Consider the following 26893-nt stretch of genomic DNA (forward strand, 5'->3'; position numbering starts at 1 on the left):
GACCTGGCCTGGCTCCAGGTCTGTTGAGTTACGTGCTTTGTTTCAGTGTTAAATGGTTTGTGGGTGAATAGGACACATCTGTTTTCACAGCTTTCTTCTCTCAGTTCAGTTAATGATGTCAGCTTGAACTTGGCTTGGGCTCGGCCACAAAGCAAATGGGTGACAGGTGATTATCTGTTACCTGTCCTGTCTCTGGTTTTGTTGACCTTAGCTGCAGAGACAGGCCACAGCCGGGGGAGGTGAGACCAGGCATTTTTATCCTCTATCCTATTGGGGATTTTCAGCCTGGAAATTAGCTCATTGTGGATTATTATAAGCTTTGACCCTAGATTTGTTTTCATTTTTTAAAAAATATTTACTTTTATTTATTTATTCAGCTCTGCCAGGTCCCAGTTGTGGCACACGGGGTCTTTGATCTTCATTGTACAATGTGGGATGTAGTTCCCTGACCAGGGATGGAACCTAGGCCTCTTGCATTGGGAGTGTGGAATCTTAGCCCCTGGACCACCGGGGAAGTCCCTGTTTTCATTTTTACTGAAAGTAACTTTGTAAACCTTGCAGGAGGAGCTGGTATTACTAGTCAAAACTCAGGAGGTGAAAAAATGTAAAAAACTGACATTTTTTTCTGAAAAAAAAAAAAAAAAAAAAAAAAAGAAAAAAAAATCCCAGAATTTTCTAAGATGGCAAGTTCTTTTGTATTTAAAATATCCTGAATATGTTCCACTTATGGGGAAAGAAGTGAGTAAAATCAGTAATAAAGGAATCACGCCCCTAAGGACCCAAGCCCCTCCTTCTCCGAGCTTTGTCAGTAGCTCACAGGTTTGGCTTTCAGAGGCCTGCTGCCCCGCGGCCAAGTACAGATCACCCTCTGGTTGGATTTCTGTTAATTCATGGCTCAGGGGACTGGACACTTTGTAATCCAGTTTCAAAGTCATGCAACCTGATCCCCAGTGATGGAAGCCAGTAATGTGCCCATCTTCAAACAGGCCGTGCCCTGGGGGATTCCAAAGGCCTCCTCTGAGGCGCCAGTGCCCCTCGCCTGCGGCCTCTGCAGTGGAATGTCTTTCTTGCTCTGCTGACCTGCATTTCTTGTTCCTCCTGGCTCTGCCCAGCCGCACCTGGCTTCTCCTCCTCTGACCACCCACATTTTCTCCCTTGGCTCACCCTTTCTCTGCTGTTAGTTACCTTCACTTTGCTCTGCTTCCTGTGTCTTTATGTACTCACAGGGCTGTAGACAAAGTCCAATCATTCTAATAGTGTATTTACCGGAACCAGTGGGGAGAGCCGAGCATTGGATGAATATCCTTTCTTTGTGTGTTGTGGAATCTCATTTTCCGTGATTACTTTTTGAGTTTTGCAAACATTGCTTTGTTTGATACAACTGCAATAGGTGCCTGGAGTTTTAAACATTTTAATAATAAGAACCTTAAAATTTTTTCTTTTTTACAGCTTATAGTACATATAGTGCTGTTGTTGAGTCACTCAGTCGTGTCCGACTCTGTGATCCCATGGACTGCAGCATGCCAGGATTCCCTGTCCTTCACCATCTCCTGGAGTTTGTTCACATTCATGTCCATTGAGTTAATGATACCATCCAACCGTCCTATTCTTTGTCACCCCCTTCTCCTGCCCTCAATCTTTCCCAGCATCAGAGTCTTTTTCCAGTGAGTTGGCTCTTTGCATCAGGTGGCCAAAGTATTGGAGCTTCAGCATCAGTCCTTCCAATGGATATTCAGGACTGATTTCCTTTAGGATTGACTGATTTAATCTCCTTGCTGTGCAAGAGACTCTCAAGAGTCTTCTCCAGCACCACAGTTCAAAAATATCAATTCCTTGGCATTCAACCTTCTTTATGGTCCAGCCCTCACATCTGTACATGGCTACTGGAAAAACCAAAGCTTTGACTAGATAGACCTTTTTCAGCAAAGTGATGTCTGCTTTTTAATACACTGTCTAGGTTTGTCATACCTTTTCCTCCAAGGAGCAAGCATCTTTTGATTTCATGGTTGCAGTCACTATCTGTAGTGATTTTGGAGCCCAAGAAGACAAAGTCTGTCTCTGTTTATATTTCCCCCCCATCTATTTGCCATGAAATGTTGGGACCGGATGCCATGATTTTCACTTTTTTGACTATTGAGTTTTAAACCAGCTTTTCACTCTCCTCTTTCACCTTCATCAAGAGGCTCTTTAGTTTCTCTTCTGTTTCTGCCATAAGGGTGGTGTCATCTGCATATCTGAGGTTACTGATATTTCTCCTGGCAATCTTGATTCCAGCTTGTGCTTCATCCAGCCTGGCATTTCATATGATGTACTCTGCATATAAGTTAAATAAATAGGATGACAGTATACAGCCTTGACGTACTCCTTTCCCAATTTTGAACCAGTTCGTTGTTCCATTTAAGGTTCTAATTGTTTCTTTTTGACCTGCATATAGATTTCTCAGGAGACAAGTACGTTGTCTAAGAATTATCCAGTTTGTTAATGATCCACACAGTCAATGGCTTTAGTGTAGTCAAAGCAGCAAAAAATAGGTGTTTTTCTGGAATTCCCTTGCTTTGTCTATGATCCAACAGATGTTGGAAGTTTGATCTTTGGTTCCTTTGCCTTTCTAAACCCAGCTTGTTCATCTGGAAGTTCTTGGTTCAGGTACTGCTGAAGCCTAGCTTGAAGGATTTTGAGCATTGCCTTGCTAGCATGTGAAATGACTTCAATTGTACAGTAGTTTGATCATTCTTTGGCATTGCCTTTCTTTGGGGTTGTAGTGAAAACGGACTTTTTCCAGTCCTGTGGCCACTGCTGAGTTTTCCAAATTTGCCAGCATATTGAGTGCAGTGCTTCAACAGCATCATCTTTTAGGATTTAAAATAACTCAGCTAGAATTTCATCATCTCCACTAGCTTTGTTCGAAGTAATGCTTCTTTAGGCCCACTCGACTTCACATTCCAGGATGACTGACTCCAGGTGAGTGACCACACTGTCATGGTTATTTAGGTCATTAAGACATTTCTGTATGATTCTTCTGTGTATTCTTGCCACCTCTTAATATCTTCTGCTTCTGTTAGGTCTGTACCGTTTCTGTCCTTTATTGTCCTCATTTTTGCATGAAGTGTTCCCTTGGTATCTCTAATTGTCTTGAAGAGATCTCTAGCATTTCCCATTGTATTGTTTTCCTCTATTTCTTTGCATTGTTCACTTAGGAAGGCTTTCTTATCTCTCCTTACCTTCTTTGGGACTCTGCATTCCAATGGATGTATCTTTCCTTTTCTCCTTTGCCTTTTGGTTCTCTTCTCAGCTATTTGTAAGGCCTCCTCAGATAGACAGTTTGCCTTTTTGCATTCCTTTTTCTTTGGGATGGTTTTGATCACCACCTCCTGTACAGTGTTATGAACCTCTATATGGTTCTTCAGGCACTCTGTCTATTGGATCTAATCCCTTGAATCTATTTGTTACTTCCACTGTATAATCATATATACCTGAATGACTTAATGGTTTTCCCTACTTTTTTCAGTTTAAGTCTGGATTTGGCAATAAAGAGTTCATGATCTGAGGAGCAGTCAGCTCCCGGTCTCGTTTTTGCTGATTGTGTGGAGTTTCTCCATCTTTGCCTGCAAAGACTATAATCAGTCTGATTTCAGTGTTGACCATCTGGCGATATCCACGTGTAGAGCCTTCTCTTGTGCTGGAAGAGGGTGTTGCTGTGACCCGTGCGTTCTCTTGGTAAAACTGTTTGCCTTTCCCCTGCTTCCTTTTTTTTTTTTCACTACAAGGCCAAACTTGCCTGTTACTCCAGATGTCTCTTGACTCCTACTTTTGCATTCCAGTCCCCTATGATGAAAAGGAGACATAGTGTAGTATCTGAATTACGTTGGCAAATATGATACCGATTAAATTTATTTAGCACATATCCAGGGATCTATGTGAGGCGTTGGTGGCATATGAAGATGTTTAAACATGATTTTTTTGTTCAGTTTTGGTATGTAGCAAGATAAATCAGATGTATGCAAACATATGCAATAGACTCATAATAGAATGTGTCCTGGGAGAGGCTCGTCTCTTAGGGGTGGGAGAAACTACTTCTGGATGGAGTGCCAAGGGGAGCCTTATGGAAGAGGCGGCGTCTGACTTGGAGTTTTCAGTGGGGCCAGTAGATCACACATCTGTTCTCACATTGTCATCTGTGTGAACAGCACCCCCTGGAGTTCTGCAGACTTTAGCTTTGGCCAGAATGTCAGGCTCATATAAGGTAATCATGATAAAAAGTCCAGAAAAGTTAGCTTTGGGTCGTATTGTAGAGGGCCTGAATGAGAGGCTGGGAGGAGTTCATGTTTGCTTTCTGTTCCTTCATTGAGAAGGTGGTCAGGAGGAATTAAATAGGTTTGAGTCAGGGTATAAATAATGCACATTGGCGATTGTTGTGAACTTTTTACACAGTTGTTTGTTTTTCTTTGAATTGGGTGGATTACTTGTCGGCTAGCAGTGTCCTTTACAGTATTATGGCTTTTCTAGTTGCACTGTTATGATCACAGTCTTCTCTCTCCAGATACCAGAAGGAGGGACTGGGGACTCAGGAAGAGAGCGGACCAAGACCTTCACCTACGACTTTTCTTTTTATTCTGCTGATACAGAAAGTCCAGATTATGTTTCTCAAGAAATGGTATGATGATTTCAAAAATCTCTATTTTGGTTTATTTTCATGTTGAGAAAAACATGCCTACCCTCAAACTCTTTAAAACATCATGCTAATTTTTTTTTTTTTTCTGAAAATGATTTATATAAAATTAGTCTTTGCTAACTTAGCTTTTTGGTTGTTACATAGCATGATTTCTCTTAGGCCTGAGATAAATTCCATCCCTAAAAGGTGGAGTTTTTTTTCCTCTTCCAAGCATGATCGTAATTTTTGTTTCAAAACTTGGCAGTGACTACAGTTTTAAAGGAGCTTTGCAAATAAAGCATTTTGAGGGGGACGTTTGTAGACTTACTTTATTTTACTGTGCTTTGCTTTATTATACTTTGTAGATACTCTTTTTTTATAAATTGAAGGTTGTGGCAACCTCGTGTCAAGTGAGTTTGTGTCATTTTCCAACAGCATTTGTTCAGTTGGTATCTCCGTGTCACATTTTGGTACTTCTCACAATATTTCAAACTTTTTCCATTATTATATTTGACCAGTGATCTGTCATATTACTTTTGCAACAAGATAATGACTTGTTGAAGGCTCAGATGATGGTTAGTATTTTCTAGTAAGATAATATTTTTTAATTAAAGTATGTATATTATTTTTTTTAGACATTATGCTACTACACACTTAGTAGACTACTACAGTACAATATAAACATAGCTTTTATTTGCACAGGGAACCAAAACATTTGTGAGCCTTGGTTTATTGCAGTTGTTGCTTTGTTGTGGTGATCTGAACTGGATCGCAGTGTCTTTGAGGTCTTCCTGTGTGTACTGCTAAGCCTGGTAGATTACTCATTTGACCTTGAGTCCTACCCAGATGCAGAGCTTTAGGATGTAGACTTCAAACCCAAGTCACACTTCCCCTTCTTGGGTGCACCATTGTAGGTTCCAGAAAGAAGGATTCTAGAAAGAAAGATCGTTTTGCCCAGAATCTTTCTGGAACACAGAATGAAGATGGGGTTTGTCCAGGAAACCTGTGCTGTGGACTTTTGTGATCTGAAATGTATACCTGACATTGGCAGAGAACAGACCCGAAGGCCCTTCAGGGGACCATCACGTGATGACATGTCACGTGACCAGAAGGACTAGTGGGTTTCCTTGGGTGGGACAAGCAGGTATTAGAGCAAAGTGGGGTTCTGGGGAAGCACAGTGTTGTGGGAGAAACTGGTTGCCTCTCTGGGCTTCTTCCTGGCTTGCTAACAGCTTCTTTCGAGATGTAGCTTCAGATCTCCAGGTGTTAAACTGAGGGTATTAAGGGTGGTGCAAATGTGATTGCTGTTTTGGACCGTGAATTTTAAATCATGGTAACGAGGCTCAAACACATTTTTATTAATCAAAATAAGAACCATTACAATCAACACATTTTTGCCAACAAGAAATAAGTTTGTTTATTCCTGTAGCTTAAAAATCTGTGGCTCAGGATTCAGCAAACTCTCGGAAAGCATTTTCTGCCTCCTGCTGGTTGTGGACGCATTTTCCCTGCAAAAAAGTCGTTGAGATGCTCAAAGAAGTGGTAGAAAGTTGGTGAGAAGTCAGGTGAATGTGGCGGATGAGGCAGAGCTTTGTAGAATAATTGTTTACCTTTTGAAGTGTGGGTTATGTGACATGTGGTCAGGCGTTGTCATGGAAAAGAACTGGGCCTGTTCCGTTGACCAATGTCAAATGCAGGCATTGCAGTGTTCAGTTCATCTCATCTTTTTGCTGAGCATACTTCTCAGTTGTAATGGTTTTGCTGGGATTCAGACAGCTGTAGTGGATCAGATCGGCAGCAGACCACTGAACAGTGACCACGGCCTTTTTTTGGTGCGAGTTTGGCTTTGGGAAGTACTTTGGAGCTTCACGGTCCAACCACTGAGCTGGTTGTTGTATAAAATCCACTTTTCGTTGCACGTCCCAATCTAATTGAGAAATAGTTCATTGTTGCATAGAATAAGAGGAGATGATACTTCAGAACAACGATTTTTTTTTTTAGATTTGTGGTCAGCTCATGAGGCACCCGCTTACTGAGCTTTTTCACCTTTCCAAGTTGCTTCAAATGCTGAACGACCGTAGAATGGTTGACGCTGAGTTCTTTGGCAACTTCTTGTGTAGTTGTAAGAGGATCAGCTTTGATGATGGCTCTCAGTTGTCATTGTCAGCTTCCAATGGCTGGCCGTTGCACTTCTCATCTTCAAGGCACTCCTTTGCAGAACTTCTTGAACCACCGCTGCACTGAACATCCATTAGCAGTTCCTGGGCCAAATGTGTTACTCATGTTGTGAGTTGTCTCTGGTCCTTTCAACCCATTTTGAACTTGAGTAAGGAAATCACTCGAATTTGCTTTTTGTCTAACATCATTTCCATAGTCCAAAATAAATATAAAATACACAGCAAGTAATAAATCACTAGCAAAGCATAAAGCGAGAAATGTGCATTAAAATGATGTATAACATAACCACATTTATTTAAGAATGTATTCCAGCCAACCTAATAGAATTCCCAACCTGGCCGTCCTACCCATGTGGTAGCATCTTGAAGTGGTATCATCATCTAGTTTCTTGTTATCTGGTGTGTCCACGTGCTGGAATCTCAGCATTGCCGGAGGAAGTGTTAGAAATGCAGAATTTCAGGGACTATTCCCGCTGAACCAAACTGCATTTTTAGAAGAACCCCAGATGACGTGCATACTCCTTAATCTGAGAAATGTAGTTGGTTTAGAAAAGTTTGGTGGAGACGGCTTTCTGAGGCGATATAAGTGCTGGGTTAGAGTTAAGATGGGCTGTGAACTTGGAGAAGTTGTTCCAAGGAAGAGCCTGGAGGGATTGGATCTGGAAGATGTCGATTCACCATCAGGGAAACGTAGACAGGACCACGGCAGAAGGAGTGGGGGCTGTGAGCGGACGGGAGGTGCCTGGCGCGCGGGAGGGGCAGGGAGACGCAGCGGGGACTGGTGTTGCTGGAATGTGCCCCGGACTCAGAAAATGCTGCTGGGTGCTCATGGCCGCTGCCTGTTTAAGCCCCTCAGGAACCAAACGAGGTCAACGATAGCTCCAATTTTCTTGTCAGAGAGACTCAGGGTAAATAACTCAGTGGATTAGATCAAGTCTGTAGATCTAATCCACTGAATTGAAAGAAAGTGAAGTCGCTCAGTCGTGTCCAACTCTTTGCAACCCCATGGACTGTAACCTACCAGGCTCCTCTGTCCATGGGATTCTCCAGGCAAGAATACTGGAGTGGGTTGCCATTTCCTTCTCCAGGGGATCTTCCCAAGCCAGGGCTCGAACCCGGGTCGCCTGTGTTGCGGGCAGACGCTTTACTGTCTGAGCCATGAGTGAAGCCAAACTGGGCAGCGTAGAAATCCTAGGGCTGCTGTACAGGGCAGAGGAGATGCCACTGGAAGGCCTTCAGGGTATAGGAGAAAGGGTTGGTGTGTTCTCAGTGACAGGTGGACAGGGCCACCCAGTTGAGTGAGTAAATGGGCTAGCGAGGGAATGAAGATAACTTTGGTCCTGAGATTAGTGGACTTATCAATGTTGGTAGCTAGGAGTTTGGCGAAGAACAGAATGTGGAATCTGGACTTGGGCTTTTGTGTAGGGTTGGGGATGAGGTGACCGGTGTGAGAGAGTTTATGGGGAAAGCTGGTTCCTTCCCCCTCCTTAGAGCGTCTTCACCAGAGGATGAAGGAAGTGCCACGAAGCCTTTCCTCCTGACTTACCTGGCTAGTGGCTGGCTTTCCCCACATGGAACCTGGGTTTGAGGACCCTAGGGACAGGGGCTGTGCTGAGGGAAATCCCAGGCAGTGGTGGCGTGGACAGCAGGGCCTGGCCCCCTGGAGGTGCTTAGCGTGCTTTTGCTAACCAAGAAGCCTCGTCTGTGGTTGGTGGTCCATTTATGGGAACAGGTGACAGCTCCTGGATGCAGTGAGAGTTAAGGTCAGGGAAGCAGTAACAGGAGGCAGAAATACCTGCCCAGAGTTAAAAATAGTGAGAATATGAAGAGTTCTCAACTCAGGAGCACACTTCCCGGCTTCTGGTCTGAGCTTCAGATGTTTGGGTTCCTTGACTCTGAACAGTCTCAGGTTATTTATACTCACTTCAAAACTGATAAAACCTTTGGAGATATGTGAGTGAATGCTGCTTTCTGGTAGAACCACATGTTAATAGAACCAGCAGAGATACAGGAAAATACCTATTTTTGCATTTTTTCCCCCCCAAGTTTTACTGAGAAGTAATTGACATACATCACCATGTAAGTTTAAGGTATACAGCAAGGTGGTTTGCTTTATATATCTTGTGAAACGATGACCACAGTAGGTTCAGCTGACATCCGTCTTCTCATATAGATACAAGGAAAAGAAAAAGAAAACAATTCTCCTTGTGATGACAGCTCTTAAGATCTGCTCTCTTAACAGCTTTACTGTACACTGTGCGGCAGTGTCCGCTGTAGTCGTCATTCTTTTATGTTGCATCCTTAGTGTTTATTTCTCTAATAACTGCAGGGTTGTACCTCTTGTCCAACTTCTTCCAGTTCTCTCTCTCCCTACTTCCCACCTTTGTAACCACAAATCTGATCTCTTTTTCTAATTAAGTTTGGCATTTTGGGGGAAACACCCATTTTCTACTCTGTTCAAAAGGCAATCCTCATCTCTGATTTTATTAGCTGGTGTTGTGTGGTCTCACATTTTTACGCTGGCAGCTCCTGCCCAGGAGCTGAGCTGACAGGTCACATACCTGCTGTATACGGGGAAGATCCCTAGCTTAGTGTGCATGAAGTCACCCTTTGTCTTTTTCTTCTCTTTAAAAATGATTAAAATGTAAGGGCACCTTGAGACAGTATATCATGCCCGTTACTGTAGTACAAGTCAAGTTTCCCATAATATTAAATAAATTCCAAGTAAGATGACGGTTAATATTTCTTCCTTCCAAATTAATTTTAAATTTAGAAAAAAAAATCAGTGAGCAGTTAAAAGTCCATACTCATCTTGATTAAAGACCATTTAAGTAAGGTCTGATTTTCTTAATGGTTCTTCCAACTCCAAAGGGAGGCTCTGCTCTCACGCTTGCCTGTTCCTTGATTCAACCCCAGAGAAACTTGAGACCTAAAATCTCCCCCTTGACATCTGGATGGAGAGTCTTTTGTTTGCAAGTGCCCCTCTGTGGGCAGTTGCCCTCCAGCGAGGCCCCGTAGTGCCTCCCTTTGCTCTGGAATCGGCTTTAAGCCTCTCAGCAAGCGTGGCGGGTCTCCGGGTCCCTGGCCAGGAGGGCAGCCCGTCAGCCCATCCAGCGGCCCCTCCTTCCCCACCTTGGTTGGTCGACAAGTCCTTGGTGGGAGCTGCCATGGGGAGCCCATTTCCCTGCTGGGGGCCCAGAGGTGTGTGCACCATCCCACTGATTCTCTGGGTCCCCAGCCAACTTGAAGCTGAGACGGAGCCAGGCCTGCATCTCAGCCCCTCGGGGCCTGCGTTTTTCTGTGCCAGTTGTAGGGTCCTGTCCACCAGCCTCTGCCTTACACCCAGGCCGCCTGAGTCAGGTGGAGTACCAGTTGAGTAGATTTCTAGAGAATAAACAAAGAGTAAAGTGGCAGGTGTGGATTTTAACCCAAGGAAAGAATTCTATCTTGAAAACTTTGGGGTTTGTTTTTTATTATTGTTATTATTTGGGCCACACCCTGCGGCATGTGGGATCTGAGTTCCCTGCCCAGGAATGGAAGGAACTCAGGCCCCCTTCAGGGGAAGCGTGGAGTCTTAGCCACTGGGCCACCAGGGAAGTCCCTGGGGTTTGGTTTAAATATGGTATTTTCCGTGACTTTGTTTTAGCCCCAGACAAAAGTATGAGAGATTGTTCCTTTATTCTTTGGGAAGCTTTGGGAAGGTTGTTCTTCCTCTCCACTGGCACCCTGTGAAGTGTTAAAAATGATAATCTGTCATTTGGTTTTTTGTCTGATCAGGAAGAATTAAATAAATATTTACAGTTTTCTTCCTATTCTTTATACGGTGGTGAAAACCAGCCTCTCAGATGGTTAGTCTGGAGCCCAAGGTCCCTGTGGGATTCCTGGTTCTCCTTCACGGAAGTGTGTGTGTGTGTGGATGTGTGTGGAGGGGGTGAAGGAAGGCCTTCAGTGTGGGCTTGGGCCTCCAGGCCAATGCTCAGCGGCGCGCGGGCCGGGGCTGGGGAGGTGGCTGTGGTTCCCAGCCCTGCGGCGGCTGCAGGCCCGCTGCCTCGCCTCTCCCCAGGACAGCGGACCTGGTGGCACGGCTTGCCCCAAGAGTGGGTCACAAATACAGTTGAAGGTTGAGTTAGTCATCTGACTGTGAGAAAAAGACCAGAAGATGTCAGCTCCTAAAGTGGAAGTGGATGAAACTTAAGTCAGAGTGAAGGAGGGTAATGGGAGGTCCTCCGTGGAGACAGCCTGGTTGAAGGGGTAGGCTGTACACCTCTGACGAGGAGACGAAGCCTGAACAGGAGGGCAGGACGATGGGCCGGAGGCGTCCTGGCTGACAGCCCGTGTAGGTTGGCGGGACGCTTACCTGGGAAGAGGGGAGCAGGCGGCCGGTGGTCATAAGGCTGTCTGGGGTGGGGTCTGCCCGGAGGGCCCAGGCCCCCTCGGGAAGGCGGTGTTTCTAGAGTCGGTTCAAGCAGTGTCGCTCCTGGAGACTCCGCTCTCCTGCTGGGCTGATGTGGATCCTGCCCCGGCCTGTGTGCATCCCACACCTCTTCCTGCTCTGAGAACCTGATCGCACCCCCGCTCTCTGCTGTCTCTTCAGCTGCTGATGTGACTTGTTTTTGAAGGAGGGAGGTGTTCTTTGTGCCCTTGGTGTCCTGGTCCGAGAGGCCAGGAGGCAACCTGAAAGGCAGGTGGGGGTTAGAAAGCTTTGGCTGGTCCCCTCCCTCGCTGGGGTAAGTAGGATGACTAGGCATCTCAGTTTGCTTCATTCCCATTGATCATGTAGGTCAAGCATTTGTCCTTCACTCCCTTCCATTCCCGAGTGTCCCACTGCGGTTATAGGGTACAGTGGACATGGACTCAGGACTGTGAGCACCGTCACAAACCCCACAAAGCTCATCTTCCTTTGAAAAGATCCAAAGAGGGAAAATCAACTGGACTCTGACTTGATGGAGCCCACCATCCCAGCCTCACCCGCACCCACCTGTCACTCAGCTCGTGAGAGCCTCTGGAGACTGATGAATAGCCGTATCCTTAAAATGATGGCATTGATTTGGCATGGTTTGGGCCATTACTTCTGGCTGCTATGACTTTCAGGTTTTGAATATTTAGTTTATGGAAGCTCTGGTGTAGAATGAATCACTTTATATGTTTATTTACTTCTGAGATGGTAAGTCACCATGCTTTAAAATTGTCTCTGCTTCTGTACATGATCGTCACTTCGCCTTGTTTGCCTTTTTATGTTTTAGGAATCTTTTGTTAACTTAAGTGGGAAAAAGGATGAGATTGCTTTTTGCTTTGTTAAGAAGTTTCTTTTTGATTAAAAACTGGAGTACACGTATTCTGTTGTTAACAGCTCTTCAGTGATTTCTTTACATGGTATAATCCTATGAATGTAGTATTGAAGAATACTGTCAGCACTGAAGGGGCTTCTATTAAAATCCATGGTTAATTATATCTTTTTGTTTTTTTGCTTCCAGGTTTTCAAAACCCTTGGCACAGATGTCGTGAAGTCTGCGTTCGAAGGTTATAACGCTTGTGTCTTTGCATACGGGCAGACCGGATCAGGAAAGTCATACACTATGATGGGAGACTCTGTACGTGGCTTACACTGTGTTGGGAAGCAAATTTCTCATTTTCTCTTTGGACTGATGAGAATGTCCCTTTTGTCTACGTGGTTGGTACTAAACATGCTTTTCGTGTTCTTATCATTCTTTAGTAGTAAGATAAAACTCAGTAATAAGTGGGATGAAATTTCCTCTGAGAGATTTTAAAATTAGAAACAGTTTTAAGTTTATAAGCATGAATAATGGATAGGAGTCTCAGTTCCTTTTCTGTTTTTAAAGGCTTTATAATCTTATAAAAAAAAAAGTGTGCTGGGCCCGCAAGTAATTTATTCTTCTTTTCTGCCAACCCAACAGTTTGAATAAAATTACTGAATTCTGTTCTTTTTAAAATTATTCAAAACACTTTTGCCCAAGAAAAATGTAAAAAAAAAAAAAAAAGAATCTCATTGGTGGAAAGGTACTGCATAAATCCACTGAATACATGAAAAGTGTAAGAATTACATGGGTTTTATAGAGTCTACACAGTTATAAAACACAGTGTGTAGAGTTTAGTAGTCATGCTATATAAATTAAGGACATTAAAATTATACTTGCCCCAAAATAGACGGCAGAGGAGAAGCTGGGAGTGATTGTAGAACCTTATCCCGTTCTGTGTTTTCTCCAGACCTGGACAGTGCTGGTGTGTTTTACTTCTCTCATGTCATGGTTTGGAAAATTGTTCACTGACTCTGAGAGTCGAGGACCTAGCAGAGCTTGGCTGGGCTTCCTGCTGGCAGGCTCAGAGGTGGCCCAGATGCTGCAGGTTCGGTGGTTCGTGGGAGAAGTAATGCATTGAAGGAGGATAGGTCTTTCTGGATGAAAGCCTTTCAGCCCGTGTGTCCTGGCTCCTTAAATCCAGGCGTCTTCTTTGTAGTAGAAGTAAATGCAGTGCTGCGAATCCTCAGTCCTGAGAAGCAACGAAAAATAAGAGAAGAACCGAAGAACCGATGATTTCAAGAGTTTCACATTTCCTTTTACCATTACTCCACCCTTCCTTCTTTCCTGCTGTGCTTTGGGAAGAAAAGCCTTCTCTAAAAATGAAATTTCTGGGACTACCCCAGTGGTCCAGTGGTTAAGACTCTGAGCTTCCACTGCAGTAGGCATTGTTGTGATGCCTGGTCAGGGAACTAAGATACCACATGCCATGTGTGGCCAAAAAATAGAAAAAAAAAATTTTTTTTTTGCTTGTTGATTTCCTCTTAGCTAGTTTATGCATTTATAAAGCACTCACAAGTTACAGCTGTTTTTCTCTGACCTTACAATTGAGTACCATTTGAGTATTCTTTTTTTATTTGATTTTTTAAAGTAAGAACAAAAAATGTGGTGAAAGGGCCAATTTTTATTTTATAAGAATTGGTACTGATTTAATGGTGTAAAGGAAAAAAAGTTCTCCTAAACCTTGTGATGATATATATATAAATGTGTATATATATGTATATATATCTTTTTTGGGTGGGGGGAATGGGAGATTAGGTGTGAGGAGAGAGAGATTTCAGAAGAAAACATTGAAACCTCAGTTTGACCTTCTAACAGGAGCATTTTTCCTTGTCTTTGGTACCATTCTGAGGCTCGTCAGCTTGTCATTGCCGACTGAAACATGAATACTATAATTACACCCACGTCACATAAGTAATGTGATGTACTGAAACCTTTCTGTCGAGGGAGGACAGGGTAGGAATTAGTGCATCACGGTCTGTATGTCTTAATGTGGTCATCAGCTCCTTTGTAAGACAAATAGCTTCTTTGAGGACTTCCTAAGGTTTCTGCCCAGTGTGTATTTCAGCTTTTTTTGTCCTTTGACCAGATCAAATTTTTTAACATTTGTTTTACAGCAGTAGACTCTCTGGTTTGAGAGCTAGAGAATACATCTTATGTTTGCAAGCCACGATTTAGCTGATTGACAGCTGACAACTGTCTATTACTATGGTCCCAGCATGTAGAAATTAGAAGGCTCAATCCTCTTATTTCAGAGGATAGGAAGTAGTCCTGGAAGGGGTGAGTGGTGAGCCCAGGTCCCTGGGGTGGGCCTGTAGGCCCCCAGAGTCTAAGTCCACCCCAGCCCATTGCAAATGCAATCATCAGGTGCTTTTATTTCAAGTTACAGCTGAGGCACCCCTCTTTCCCACTGCAGGGCGATTCTGGCTTAATACCCCGGATCTGCGAAGGGCTCTTCAGTCAGATAAATGAAACCACCAGATGGGATGAGGCGTCTTTTCGAACTGAAGTCAGGTAGGGCCTGTGCCTTGAGTGAGTGTGTGTGAGCTTGATTCAAGGCATGAGGAATGGATACGGCCTTTGCATCCCTGAGAGGAGAGTCTGCCTTTCCCCATCCTGTGCTGTGCTGGTTGGAAGTCAAGCTCAAAGCACAAATGTGTTCAGTGACCTCCTTGGGTACCATTTGGATGAGGGCTTTGGAGGTTAGTGGAGGTAACCCAGCCTGGTCTGAAATTAATGTATGATGCTCATCTCAAATGCAGTGAGCTTTTGACCTTTCAGTTTGTACCCACTTGCCTTATTCTTTTATTTGAATAAGGTTTGTGTTATTCTTTATGTTGATTGGATCACTGTCATTCTGATCTTTAAATAAATCTGGGCGGTGGAGGTGTTTTTTCCCGCCTCTCCTTGAACTTACACCTGTGTGGAGAGGCAGTTTAGTCAGTGGTTTGGGGGCAGATATGGCAATCAGGGTATTCTCCTGGCTGCCTGAGCTCTTGGAGGCTGTGAGGCCTTGGACAGGCTGTTTAAATCACCCCAAGTCTCTGCTGCCTAATGTGTAAGACGAGGAAGATAGTACCTACCTTTGAGCTGTTGTAGGGATTAAAGGAAATAATCCCCGTAAAGTGCTGTACCTGATACGTAGTTATCTCCCGTAAATGTATGCTGCTGCTGTTGTTGTTATTAGTGCCTGCAGTAATTTTACTGAATTCAACTCTGTTTGACATTTTTAGCTACTTAGAAATTTATAATGAACGTGTGAGAGATCTTCTTAGGCGGAAGTCATCCAAAACCTTCAATCTAAGAGTCCGTGAGCATCCAAAAGAGGGGCCTTATGTGGAAGGTAAGAGTGGATGTTTTCACAGCTCTTTTCTTCTTGGGAGTTTTTGTTAAGAATAATAGTTTCAGAGAAAAAGAAATGAAGGATAATGGTGACATCTAAAAAATTTAATTTTGGAGTTTAATTATAGTAAAAATTACACGTGCTGCCACTGAACACTGGGGCTTCCCAGGTGGTACTAGTGGCAAAGAAACCACCTGCCAATGCGGGAGACGTAAGAGACGTGGGGTTTGATCCCTGGGTTGGGAAGATTCCTTGGAGGAGGGCACGGCAACCCACTCCAGTACTTTTGCTTGGAGAATCCCATGGACAGAGCAGCCTGGTGGGCTATAGTCTACAGAGTCTGTAGAGTCCAACTGTAGAGTCTGTAGAGTCTGACTCTACGGTCTATAGAGTCCGACACGACTGAAGCAAGTTAGCACGCCACTGTGCTCTATTCATTTAATGTGCTTCTACTTTACTGGCCATTAGCTGATCTTGCATGGCTTGCCAATAGATCGTGTCTACCTTTAAGAACTCCAGAAACTTATTTTCCAAAGTTTTCAGGCAAGATAAGTAACTCTATAGCTTCTTTAAATGGCGTTGCATTTCAGGGGTGTGTTTTTACTCATCTTAACGGTAACAAGACTGTAGGGTGATTCTGAGACCTCTCACCTTTGGGAAGAGTGTTCGAAGTTCCCGTGCTGTGTTCTCGCCCTTTGTGTTGTGATACATTCGTCGGGTCACTGTCCATTTGGAGGACTGTCCCAAGGAGTGATGGGTAAAGGACTGGCTCCTGCAAACTGTTTTAAAAACAGGCTGGACGGAAGGCTATCCTTAGAATAGTCAGCTCTGCACATCCTCTGTGTGAGGCAGCTGAGGTGAGGCTGGAGACTAGGAATCGCACACAGACAGGCTCTCCTATCTCCTATTGTGGTGATGTCCTTCCTGCGTGTTTCATTGGAGGCAAGGCTGAGAACTGGTCATGGATTCAAAGATGTTTCTACTTCTGTTGTCTTTTTCACCTGGAAAACCAGGTGTGCTAACAGGATCCCATCTGCATTTTAGTAAATTTTCGATTGAACTTTTGTGTTTCATGCCCACAGCAAGGTGAATAACTATGTATTTGTTCCATGGAGTGTGGGATAAATACTATCGTTAATAGTTTTTAGCCTAACTGCCTTTTCCCTTTAACTGTCTTATCAAATGTTAAGACATACCATAGAGCTGGGTTTGTGGAAAGACAGGTTAATCAAGCAGGGTAAAAATCCAGAATCTACTGTCAATACTTAATGGGGATTTAGTTTCTGATAAATCTGCTATTCAAACACTGGGGGAATATGGATTATTAAGTTGTCTGGGAGGGAAAGATAAAAAATTGGTACCAGAGCTCAGTTTTTGTACTAAAGTAAATGGCAGATTTTAAATGTAAAAGGTGACATAACGACTGCAAGAAACCCTGGATTATTTTTTTCTGGAAATTTAGAGAAGGGAGGTCTTTTAAAATTTTTTACTTAAAATCCAGAAGCCATGAAATAAAAGTGTTAAATTTGAAATGCTGAAACAAAACAAAAAATGAACTTTATACTTGGTAGAAGCACCACAGGCAAAGTGAAAAAACAACTTACAAGGTGGAGAGGATATTTTCAATTCAAGTTTCAGACAAAGGACTTGTTTTCCTAATATATAAGGAGCTCCTGTAAATTATGGACAGCTCCACTGCCAAGGAGAAAAATGAACACAGGATATGACTAGGTTGTCCACAGAAATAGTGATGATTTTTAATCAGTATTTTAAAAAATTAATTTACAATGTTGTGTTAATTTCTGCTGTACAGCAGTGATTCAGTTATACATTTATACATTTATATGTATGTATGTGTGTGTATATATATACACATTAAAAAAATACTCTTTTCCATTATGGTTTATAATAGGATATTGAATATAGTCCTTAGTGCTATACAGTAGGACCTTGTTGTTTATCCCTTCTATATATAATAGCTTACATCTGCTGACCTCAGCCTCCAACTCCATTCCTCCCACAACCCCCTCACCCTTGGCAACCACCAGTCCTTGGTCCATGTCTGTGATTCTGTTTCTGTTTAATAGATAGGTTCATTTGTGCCATATTTTAGATTCCACATAGAAGTGATACCATATGGTATTTGTCTTTTTCTTTCTGACTTAATTCACTTAGCATGATAATGTCTAGTTGGATCCATGTTGCTGCACATGGCATTAATTGCGTGTGTATCTCGCATCTTGATTTACCCCTTCATCTGTTGATGGATGTCGAGGTTGTTTCCATGCCTCGGCTATTGTAGATAGTGCTGCTGCAAACATAGCGGTGCATGTATCTTGTCTGTCTGTGTGTCTAGGAATGGGATTGCTGGAGCATACGTAATTCTCCTTACAGTTTTCTGATGAACCTTTATACTGTTTCCACAGTGGCTGCACCAGCTTACATTGCCACCAGCAGAGTAGGAGGGTTCCCTTTTCTCCATATCCCCTCCAGCATTTATCTGTAGATTTTTAAAATGATGGCCATTCTGACCAGGGGTGAGGGAGTACCCTGTACTTTTGATTTGCATTTATCTAATAATGTTGAGCATCTTTTCATTTGTCTGTTGGCCACCTGGAAATACGCATGATTTTTAAATGAAGGAAAGAAAGATTGACATCACTAATAATCAGAGGAAAGCAGAATAAAAATTCTTTGAGATAGCTTCTGCTACCTGTCCCCAGCAGCTGTAAGGAACCTGATGGGACAGTGTTGGGAGACAGGCAGTCTTTTGCATTGTTATTGTTGTGTGTAAATTGCGTTCTATGGACGACAGTTCTGCAATATCCATCAACATTTTGTATATGCTTCAATCTGGAAATTCCACCTCTTAAGAATTTCAGTTAAGTTCATTTCAGTCCCTTAGTTGTGTCCGACTCCCTGTGACCCCATGGACTGCAGCACACCAGGCCTCCCTGTCCATCACCAACTCCCAGAGTTCACTCAGACTCACGTCCATCGAGTCAGTGATGCTGTCCAACCATCTCATCCTCTGTCGTCCCCTTCTCCTGTCTTCAATCTTTCTGAACATCAGGGTCTTTTCAAATGAGTCAGCTCTTCACATCAGGTGGCCAAAGTATTGGAGTTTCAGCTTTAACATCAGTCCTTCCAATGAACACCCAGGACTCATTTCCCTTAGGATGGACTGGTTGGATCTCCTTGCAGTCCAAGGGACTCTCAAGAGTCTTCTCCAATACCACAGTTCAAAAGCATCATTTCTGTGCTCAGCCCTCTTTATAGTCCACTCTCACATCCATACATGACCACTGGAAAAACCGTAGCCTTGACTAGACAGTATTCTAGGGCAATTCCCCGGCCTGAGAGAGAGAGCGCTGCTGAGGGCGTGCGGTGGGCAGAGGCGGTGGTGGGCCAAGTGCCCTTCCCCGCCTCTCTGGCCCCGCCTCCGACCCTGCTCGCCGGCGTCCAAGCGCCCCGCACAGCCCCCTTGACCCCGCGCCTCGCGCCGCTACCTGGTCCGCAGACCCGCGCCCCCGTGGCCAGCCTCAGCTGGCCGCGTCGGCCATGCGCCACCCGGCCGAAGCCTCTGCGCCCACGGCGACCAACAGCGGTGGGCGACGCTGCTGAGTCGCAGAGAGCACAGCCTGGCCACCGGCCCTGCTTAACACGCTTTGCTGATTGTCCATTTTTACGAGTTTACAACTTTTTAAAGAACTTTTGTTTACAAAGCAACTTTTATTTTAAAGGCATCTCCCTTTTGTATTTAATCCAAAGAAGAAGGATGTCGGGCAATTTGCGGTTTGGTTTTGGCTTCATTTCTAAATTTTTTTCCTCTTCGTTGACTTTGGGGTTCGGATACTCCTACCGCTTCGGACTCCCGAGGACCTTTTGGGCCCCCACGTTAATGAGCCACCTGGCGAGTCTGATGTGGCCGCCAGCGAGGCGCTGCTCACGTGCCTCCCCACGTTCGCGTCCGGTCGGTGGGAAGGATGAGGTGCCCCGAATGACCGCTGGCAGGAGGAGCTCCCCCACATGAAGCGGCTTCCCGGGTGCTTCCCGGCTGCCCCTACGACCTGGCAGCGGCCACCGACCTGGAGAGTGGTGGAGTTTGCGGCCGCAGCCCAGCCCTCCTGCTCTGGAGGGAGGCGGGAGAGTTCAGTGATCCTCTCCAGCTCACTGTCGCATTAGGAGCCCGTGGCTGCCATGGCGTCCTGGTAAACATCAGCCTCATTCTCGCCCTCCCCGTGGAGCAGCGGCCCTGCCAGTGTGCTCTCCACCTGCAGCCTCAGCGATTGATCCGGGCCAGGGGCGACCCGGGCTCAGCTGCCTCTGCAGCCGGGAGTCTGCACTACGTCCAACGTCTCCCTTCAACCCGGCAACAGCAGTGACGTGAGCCTCTCTGGCGGCTTCGTGGCCGCGCTTCTGCGGCCTGAATTGGACCCGGTGTGCATTCCGCTGCAGCCGCCACGTGGTGGACTGACGGGCACGTTTGCCTGAGTGCCCCTGGTAGCGAGTGCCCCTGGTTGCGAGTACCGCTCGGTCATCAGTGTTCACACAGGCAGCCCGGATGGCAGCCACTCGGTGGTGCTGGGCCCTACAGCGGCAGATCACTGCGCATGTGCCCGAAGATCGAGCGGGAGGCTGTCTCCTCGTGCACCGTTGGTCGGCCCCTCGGGGCCCGCTTGGGCACTGGACCTCCGCTTAGCAGTGGCCACCGGCTCCCTGCACACAACTTTCCCCTGGGGTGGCAGCTCCCCGGCAGGGCTACCCCGACCCTGGGTGCCGAGGAACTGCTGAGCAGCTCAGACTGTCATCCTGCCCTGCTGCTACCCCCAGGCTTCCATCCCCACCCTGTGCCCAACCACCCTCCCTTCCTGCCCGACCAGATGCAGACGCAGGTCCCACCGCGCCATGACCAAGCGCGTGCCAGGCGGTTCCTGCATGCCGGAGGAGCCCAAGCCAAGGAGGAGGAGAAGGTCATGGCCCTGGAAAAGGACGGCCTCTCACGCTTGTGATTATGCAGGCTGCGGCTAAACCTGCACGGAGAATTCTCATCTCAAGGCACACCTGCTCACCCCACACAGGTACGAAACCTTACCACAGTGACTGGGATGGCTGAGGGTGGAAGTTCGCCCGCTCAGATGAACTGACCAGGCCCTATGGCAGACACATCGGGCAGTGTCAAGGTTCGACCACCTTGTCTTACACGTGAAGAGGCACCTTTAAGTCCCCAAACAGTGGATGTAACCCACACTGCCAGAAGAGAATTCAGCGTTTTTTACCTTTCACACTGTCTTCCTTGTGAGGGGAGGAACCCAGCTAGAAAGTACTACAATCATGGTCAAGTTCTCAAGGAGTAAACTTGTGAATGGATAATCAGGAGACACAGGAAACCAAAAGACAAACTCAAAAAAACAGATGGGGTCTGTGACTGGATCTTCTAGCATTCCAATTCTAAATCCAACTTGAATATATATTTCTGGACTTAAAACACGTGAGTTGTAAGGAGGGTGACTGGAAGTTGTGGATATCAGGGTATAAATTAGATCTGAAAGTTGGGGGGAGGGAAGACCAGAACCCCCTGAATTGTTTTGATGCAATATAAACATAAAGATCACATTGTATTCTATTTGCCTTCTAAAAGCCACTATGATGATCTTAGAAGAAGAGGAAGAAATCCAGGTACAGAAAACGGTGTTTAATAGCCTAAACGATGGTTCTTGGTAAGTCTTGGTTCTAAAGGTACCAGATGAGGCCAAAGTTCTCAAACTGCTGCTTGCTTTGACAAGGAAAATCTGTTTTTGTCTTCTGATCTACATTTATGACCTAACTCCACTAAATACATCTGGTTAATCTTTTATATAGTCTGTTATATATTGTGGTTTCAGATGTGCAATAATTTGTACAATGGTTTATTCCCAAGTATGCCTTAAGCAGAACAAATGTTTTTTTCTATATAGTTCCTTGCCTTAATAAATATGTAATATAAATTTAAGCCAACTTCTATTTTGTATATTTGTAAACTACAAAGTAAAAAAATGAACATTTTGTGGAGTTTGTATTTTGCATACTCAAGGTGAGAACTAAGTTTTAAATAAATGTATAATATCTGGAAAAAAAATTTGTTCTGTAGAATTATTCACATATTCATAAAAACTTGTGTACAAGATTATTTGTAGCAGCGTTGCTTGTATTGAAAGCAAACTCTCAACAGTGTCATCTCAGTAGGAGGCGATTCAATTGGTTGTGGTGTATACATACCATCTAGTGCTAGTACAGTCTAGTGCTCTGCAGCCATAGAAATGAACGAGGGATCACTTTGATACACAAAATTCTTCAATGTATTTTACACAGAAAAAAGCAAGATGCAAAACAATGTGTGTGGTATGCTACCATGTGTAAAAGGGGGAAAAAGATGGTTTAATATTTATGTAATGGCCTGGCCACCTCATGCGAAGAGTTGACTCATTGGAAAAGACCCTGATGCTGGGAGGGATTGGGGGCAGGAGGAGAAGGGGACGACAGAGGATGAGATGGCTGGATGGCATCACCGACTCGATGCACATGAGTTTGGGTGAACTCCGGGTGTTGGTGATGGACAGGGATGCCTTGCTTGCTGCAATTCATGGGGTCGAAAAGAGTTGGACATGACTGACGGACTGAACTGAACTGAACTGAATGGCCTGTATACATATGGCTTATTTCTAGAAAAGTTTTGGAAAAACTAAGAATGTTGGGTTGCTTGACAGGAAAGTGTGGGGTAGGTTATCAGATGGTGGAGGGGAAAGACCCTTGAACAGTGTCCTTTTTGTAGTTTTTGACTATAAGAGCATATGAATGTTTCTCAAAAAAATGAATGAAGTTTCTTTAAAAAGGATTTTAAAGAATGTGGTTGTGTTTTGCCTGGAGGTAGTGTTTTCATTTTCCCTGACTGTGACTAGGCCTAGTGATGTTGATGGTGATATCTCACGGTTATCCTGAATACTGTATGCAATAGGCGAGCCCTATCAGGAGAGGTGACCAAGGCTCAATAAGGTTAAATGATTTCTTCGTAGCCATGTGAGTCCACTGGTCAGCCACCGAGCTGGACCCGAGGCAGTTAGCTCCTGAGTCTGCATTAGGAACCACCACAGGTTTGGACAGGTGCAGATGTGTGTGCACTCAGTTGTGTCTGACTCTTTGCCACCCCATGGACTGTAGCCCGCCAGGCTCCTCTGTCCATGCAATTTCCCAGGCAAGAATTGTGGAGTATTGCCATTTCCTTCTCCAGGGGATCTTCCCCACCCAGGAATTGAACCCTCGTCTCCTGCATTGGCAAACGGATTTTTGCCACTGTGCCATTTGGGAAGCCCACAGATCTTTACAGTCGTGTATTATTTTGTAGAGGTACCTCTCTTCTTCCCTCTACTATCTATTGGGGAGATTTCTTCACCCCCTCTTTTTTTTCAGATTTATCCAAACACTTAGTTCAGAATTACGGTGATGTTGAAGAGCTTATGGACGCAGGAAACATCAACCGGACCACCGCCGCCACCGGGATGAATGACGTCAGCAGCCGGTCTCACGCCATCTTCACCATCAAGTTCACGCAGGTGAGGGCCGTCGCCCCGCCCCCGAGCGCGTAGGCAGCGCCGGCTGCGCTGAGCCAGGCGCCTCACAGGCGCCCCGCTGCTGTTTTCTTGTTCTTTAGACTGTTGAGCTGTGTGATGGTTTCTCTGCCGTTACATTTGAAATACATTAGCCTGATGAAGACCCCTGAGACATATTTAGCAGGCTTCTGCCCTGTTCGCCACATAAAAAAAAAAAAAAAAAAAGGTGCTCTGTGTTTAATTAAGCCAGAGTTTTCATTGTTGCAAGCTCTGTGGTAGGTAATGGGTTGCCAGACAGAGCAGCTGGAGGCCAACGTGAGGAACTCATCACCTTGAGTGGTCTAAGGTGGGTGGTCCTTTATGGCTCCGTGGAATTCACCCCACAATGCTAATTGTGATGATATTAAAGGACAAGGGATGTTTTTAAGTATTAATGTTCTGATCTGGAGGTGGAGAGCATTTAGAACACACGTGGAAATGAAATAATGTTAGGGGGAAATAATGTTAACACCGAGGCCAGTTAAACCAATGAGCCTAAAAGTTTAGGGTCCTCTCAGCGCTCAGCACATATTAGGAGTTTGGGGGAGTCTGGCCTGTGTTAGCCATTGAGCATGTCGGGTAGAAAGACTTGCATAATTCATGAGGGGGATCAGAGAGCAAAGAAGATGAAAAAATTATCCAAGGTCAATTGAAACAACTCCTGATAAATTCTCCAGAAATGTATCTTTTATTCCGTTTACTGGTTTTTCTCCTGTTTTCTGGTTAATGTGGATTAGGATGTGGCCATCCCTAGTTCCTAAGAGGCTCGCTTTTGTAACAAAATGCAGTAATTTCTTCTTGGCATTTTGGTTCAGACTGTAAAACATGGGTTAAAAGTCTTGGGAAAGTAAGATTTTGGTAAAGTTCAGAACCAAAAAATACAGTATTTAAGATTTTTGCTATTTTATAATTGTGAAACAAATTGTATTTTAACATCAAATAACGGTTGGATGATCTTTCACATAATTGTCTATGTTTATCATATTTTGCAAAGCCATTGTGCTTGTCCTGTTCAAGATTTTAGGTGAGAGCGAAACTAATTATTTGTTTACTTATATTTTTCTTTATGGAGTGAGTGCCCCTCAGGGCCTAGCTTCCTTCTCTGCCAGGGTCAGACTCAGCCCTTGTTGAATGAGTGATTTGGATAATGGAATTCGTACTTCTTCAGAAAGTTTAAGACTCACAGATGGTCGGCTTCTATTGTATCCAGTATAATTATTGTAATCAGGAAGAAGCCCAATGAAACAACAAAATTAAGAATTTTTCTTAATTTTATCTACCTTTATCTACCTTAATCTACCCTGAGAGATCACAGTGAGGAGTGGGAAATAATTAGAACTTGTTTTGGTGGATTAGTCGCTGAGTCGTGTCTGACTCTTGTGACCCCATGGACAGTAGCCTGCCCAGCTCCTCTGTCCGTGAGATTCTCCAGGCAAGAATACTGGAGTGGGTTGCCATTTTCTTCTCCAGGGGATCTTCCCGACCCAGGGATCAAACCAGGGTCTCCTGCATTGTAGGCAGATTCTTTACCAACTGAGCTATGAGGGAAGCCCTTGAACTTGTGTTATAAACACACAAACATATGTGGCAGCCTGGATGGGAGGGGAGTTTGGCGGGGAATGGATCCATGTATATGTATGGCTGAGTTACTCTGATGTACACCCAAAATTATCACAGCGTTGTTAATTTATATTCTGATATAAGAGTCAAAAAAAAAAAAAAAAAGACTTAGTCAACCAAGAAGAATTTGATTGCTAAATATGTTGCCAGTCCAATGCTAGTTATCAATGAGGATGTAAAAGATTTAGTTTCTGTTAAGAAATAGTAATCTAGTTGGGGAGAGAAGATTAATAAGTATGAATGACAGAGAAGAAAAACAAACACACAATGTTATATAAACATTGGTGTCCTTTATACCTCTTCCATTTTGCATTTATATTTTACCATAGGCCAAATTTGATTCTGAAATGCCGTCTGAAACCGTGAGTAAGATCCACTTGGTCGATCTTGCGGGAAGTGAGCGGGCGGACGCCACTGGTGCCACCGGGGTCCGGCTGAAGGAAGGGGGCAACATCAACAAGTCCCTTGTGACGCTGGGAAACGTCATTTCTGCCTTAGGTAGGGTCACACTTGTCTCCTGCCTCCTCTCGTTCTCGATGCTCCATAGTGGCATGAAGAGCTTAGGTTTAATGTTTGTGTTACAAACTAGAGTAATAGCTTCAAGGTTTTTTGAAGCCAAATTCAAGAAGAAAAAAAAAAACCTTTAATAATTGTCTTTGCCTTCCCCCACCTTTTCTTTCTCCCTGCAGCTGATTTATCTCAGGATGCATCAAACCCTCTAGTAAAGAAGAAGCAAGTTTTTGTGCCTTACAGGGATTCTGTTTTGACTTGGTTGTTGAAAGACAGCCTCGGCGGAAACTCTAAAACTATCATGATAGCCAGTAAGAATTTTTTTTTTTCTTCTCAACGTATAGTGTTTCATGTGAATTGATTATAGCTATTTTAAGTATTTCATTAGGAAGTAGCACCTCTTTATTAAAAAAAAAATAGTTTTCTATTTTGAAGAAAAGTACTTACTGTGATCCGGTTTACAGTATGGTATTATTGACTCTTTTTGCCTCTTCCTGGTTCCATTAACTTGCCGTTTTCTTGGTTATGCAAACTGATGTCCGTGCAGGATGATCCTCAGTTGTGCTTAAAGTATAGGACAGAAATTTCCAACTCTGCCAACTCATGCCAACTCTAGACATAAACTAGAAATAACCCAACTTTGTTTTTCTATTTAAAAGCAGAAAATAAGGAATTTAAGAATAAGAATTGAGAGGAAAAAGTGTGGTATATATGGTAACAATAATATATGTCTATATTTTCACTAATTAACAGAAAGAAGCAGAACAGAGGGGAAAATGTGCAAAGGGGAGATAACTGTTGAGAATTTCCCTTCCAGCTCCACCCCCACCCTCTTTTCTTGTCTCCATGTCTCCTCCGGCCCAAGCTGTGCAGTCCCTGTGGAGGCCAGGGGTCTTCCCAGGGGTGTGTACCCCAGATGCAATTGTGTAGTAACTTTAGCTCTAAAGTTTGTTGGGGTTAAGGTGGGGATGTAATCAACCAAAGCTTTGGGAGGAGGAGCGTTAGCTGATCTACAGCTTCTTTACAAAAGTTATCACACTCTGGGTTTTCATAGGTGGTAGGTTTTGCCAGAACTCTTTCAAAAGGATTTAAATTTCTGCTTTATCTTGAGAAGTGTAAATAGTCTTGAAATCCTCTACTTATATGTTCAACAGAGGAAACTCCCTAAGCTGCAATGGAGTGTTTCCAGTCTCGTTTTAGATTTGGTTAGATGGCTGATTCTAAACTTAAGAAGAGTGAAATGGCATTTAATTTGGCATAGTGCGCACCTTTCCTATGAGTCCCAGATAATTTGTAATATTCATGACTGCAGTAATGAATATTTAGTCTATCCAGCGACCTGGGGTTAATCTGACTTTTAAATTACAAAACAACTTTGTGTTAAATGAAACAGAGTGCTGGATAAATTATTTTTTGAATTCATTCTTCACAGCCATTTCACCTGCTGATGTCAATTACGGAGAAACCCTAAGTACTCTTCGCTATGCAAATAGAGCCAAAAACATCATCAACAAGCCTACCATTAATGAGGATGCCAACGTCAAGCTCATCCGTGAACTGCGAGCCGAAATAGCCAGACTGAAGACGCTGCTTGCCCAGGGGAATCAGGTTGGCTCTTTTCTGAGACTTACGGGTAATTTTCTTTGAGTAAT

The 26893-nt window shown here is 44.2% G+C and overlaps 1 protein-coding gene across 14 annotated transcripts in view; it reads left to right on the forward strand.

Moving 5' to 3' along the window:
• The window catches only part of KIF16B (kinesin family member 16B), a 298517-nt gene that overhangs the window by 37136 nt on the left and 234488 nt on the right, over window positions 1-26893 (forward strand). For all 14 annotated transcript variants that reach the window (XM_044928275.2, XM_044928274.2, XM_044928273.2 and 11 more), the window contains exons 3-10: window positions 4541-4654; window positions 12303-12419; window positions 14560-14657; window positions 15377-15486; window positions 22933-23075; window positions 25061-25229; window positions 25421-25552; window positions 26674-26849. In XM_044928275.2, the coding sequence (XP_044784210.2) occupies window positions 4541-4654; window positions 12303-12419; window positions 14560-14657; window positions 15377-15486; window positions 22933-23075; window positions 25061-25229; window positions 25421-25552; window positions 26674-26849 (1059 nt within the window). The remainder of the gene's footprint in view (window positions 1-4540; window positions 4655-12302; window positions 12420-14559; window positions 14658-15376; window positions 15487-22932; window positions 23076-25060; window positions 25230-25420; window positions 25553-26673; window positions 26850-26893) is intronic.

Source organism: Bubalus bubalis, chromosome 14 (genome assembly GCF_019923935.1).
Source record: "Bubalus bubalis isolate 160015118507 breed Murrah chromosome 14, NDDB_SH_1, whole genome shotgun sequence".
Taxonomy (NCBI): domain Eukaryota; kingdom Metazoa; phylum Chordata; class Mammalia; order Artiodactyla; family Bovidae; genus Bubalus; species Bubalus bubalis.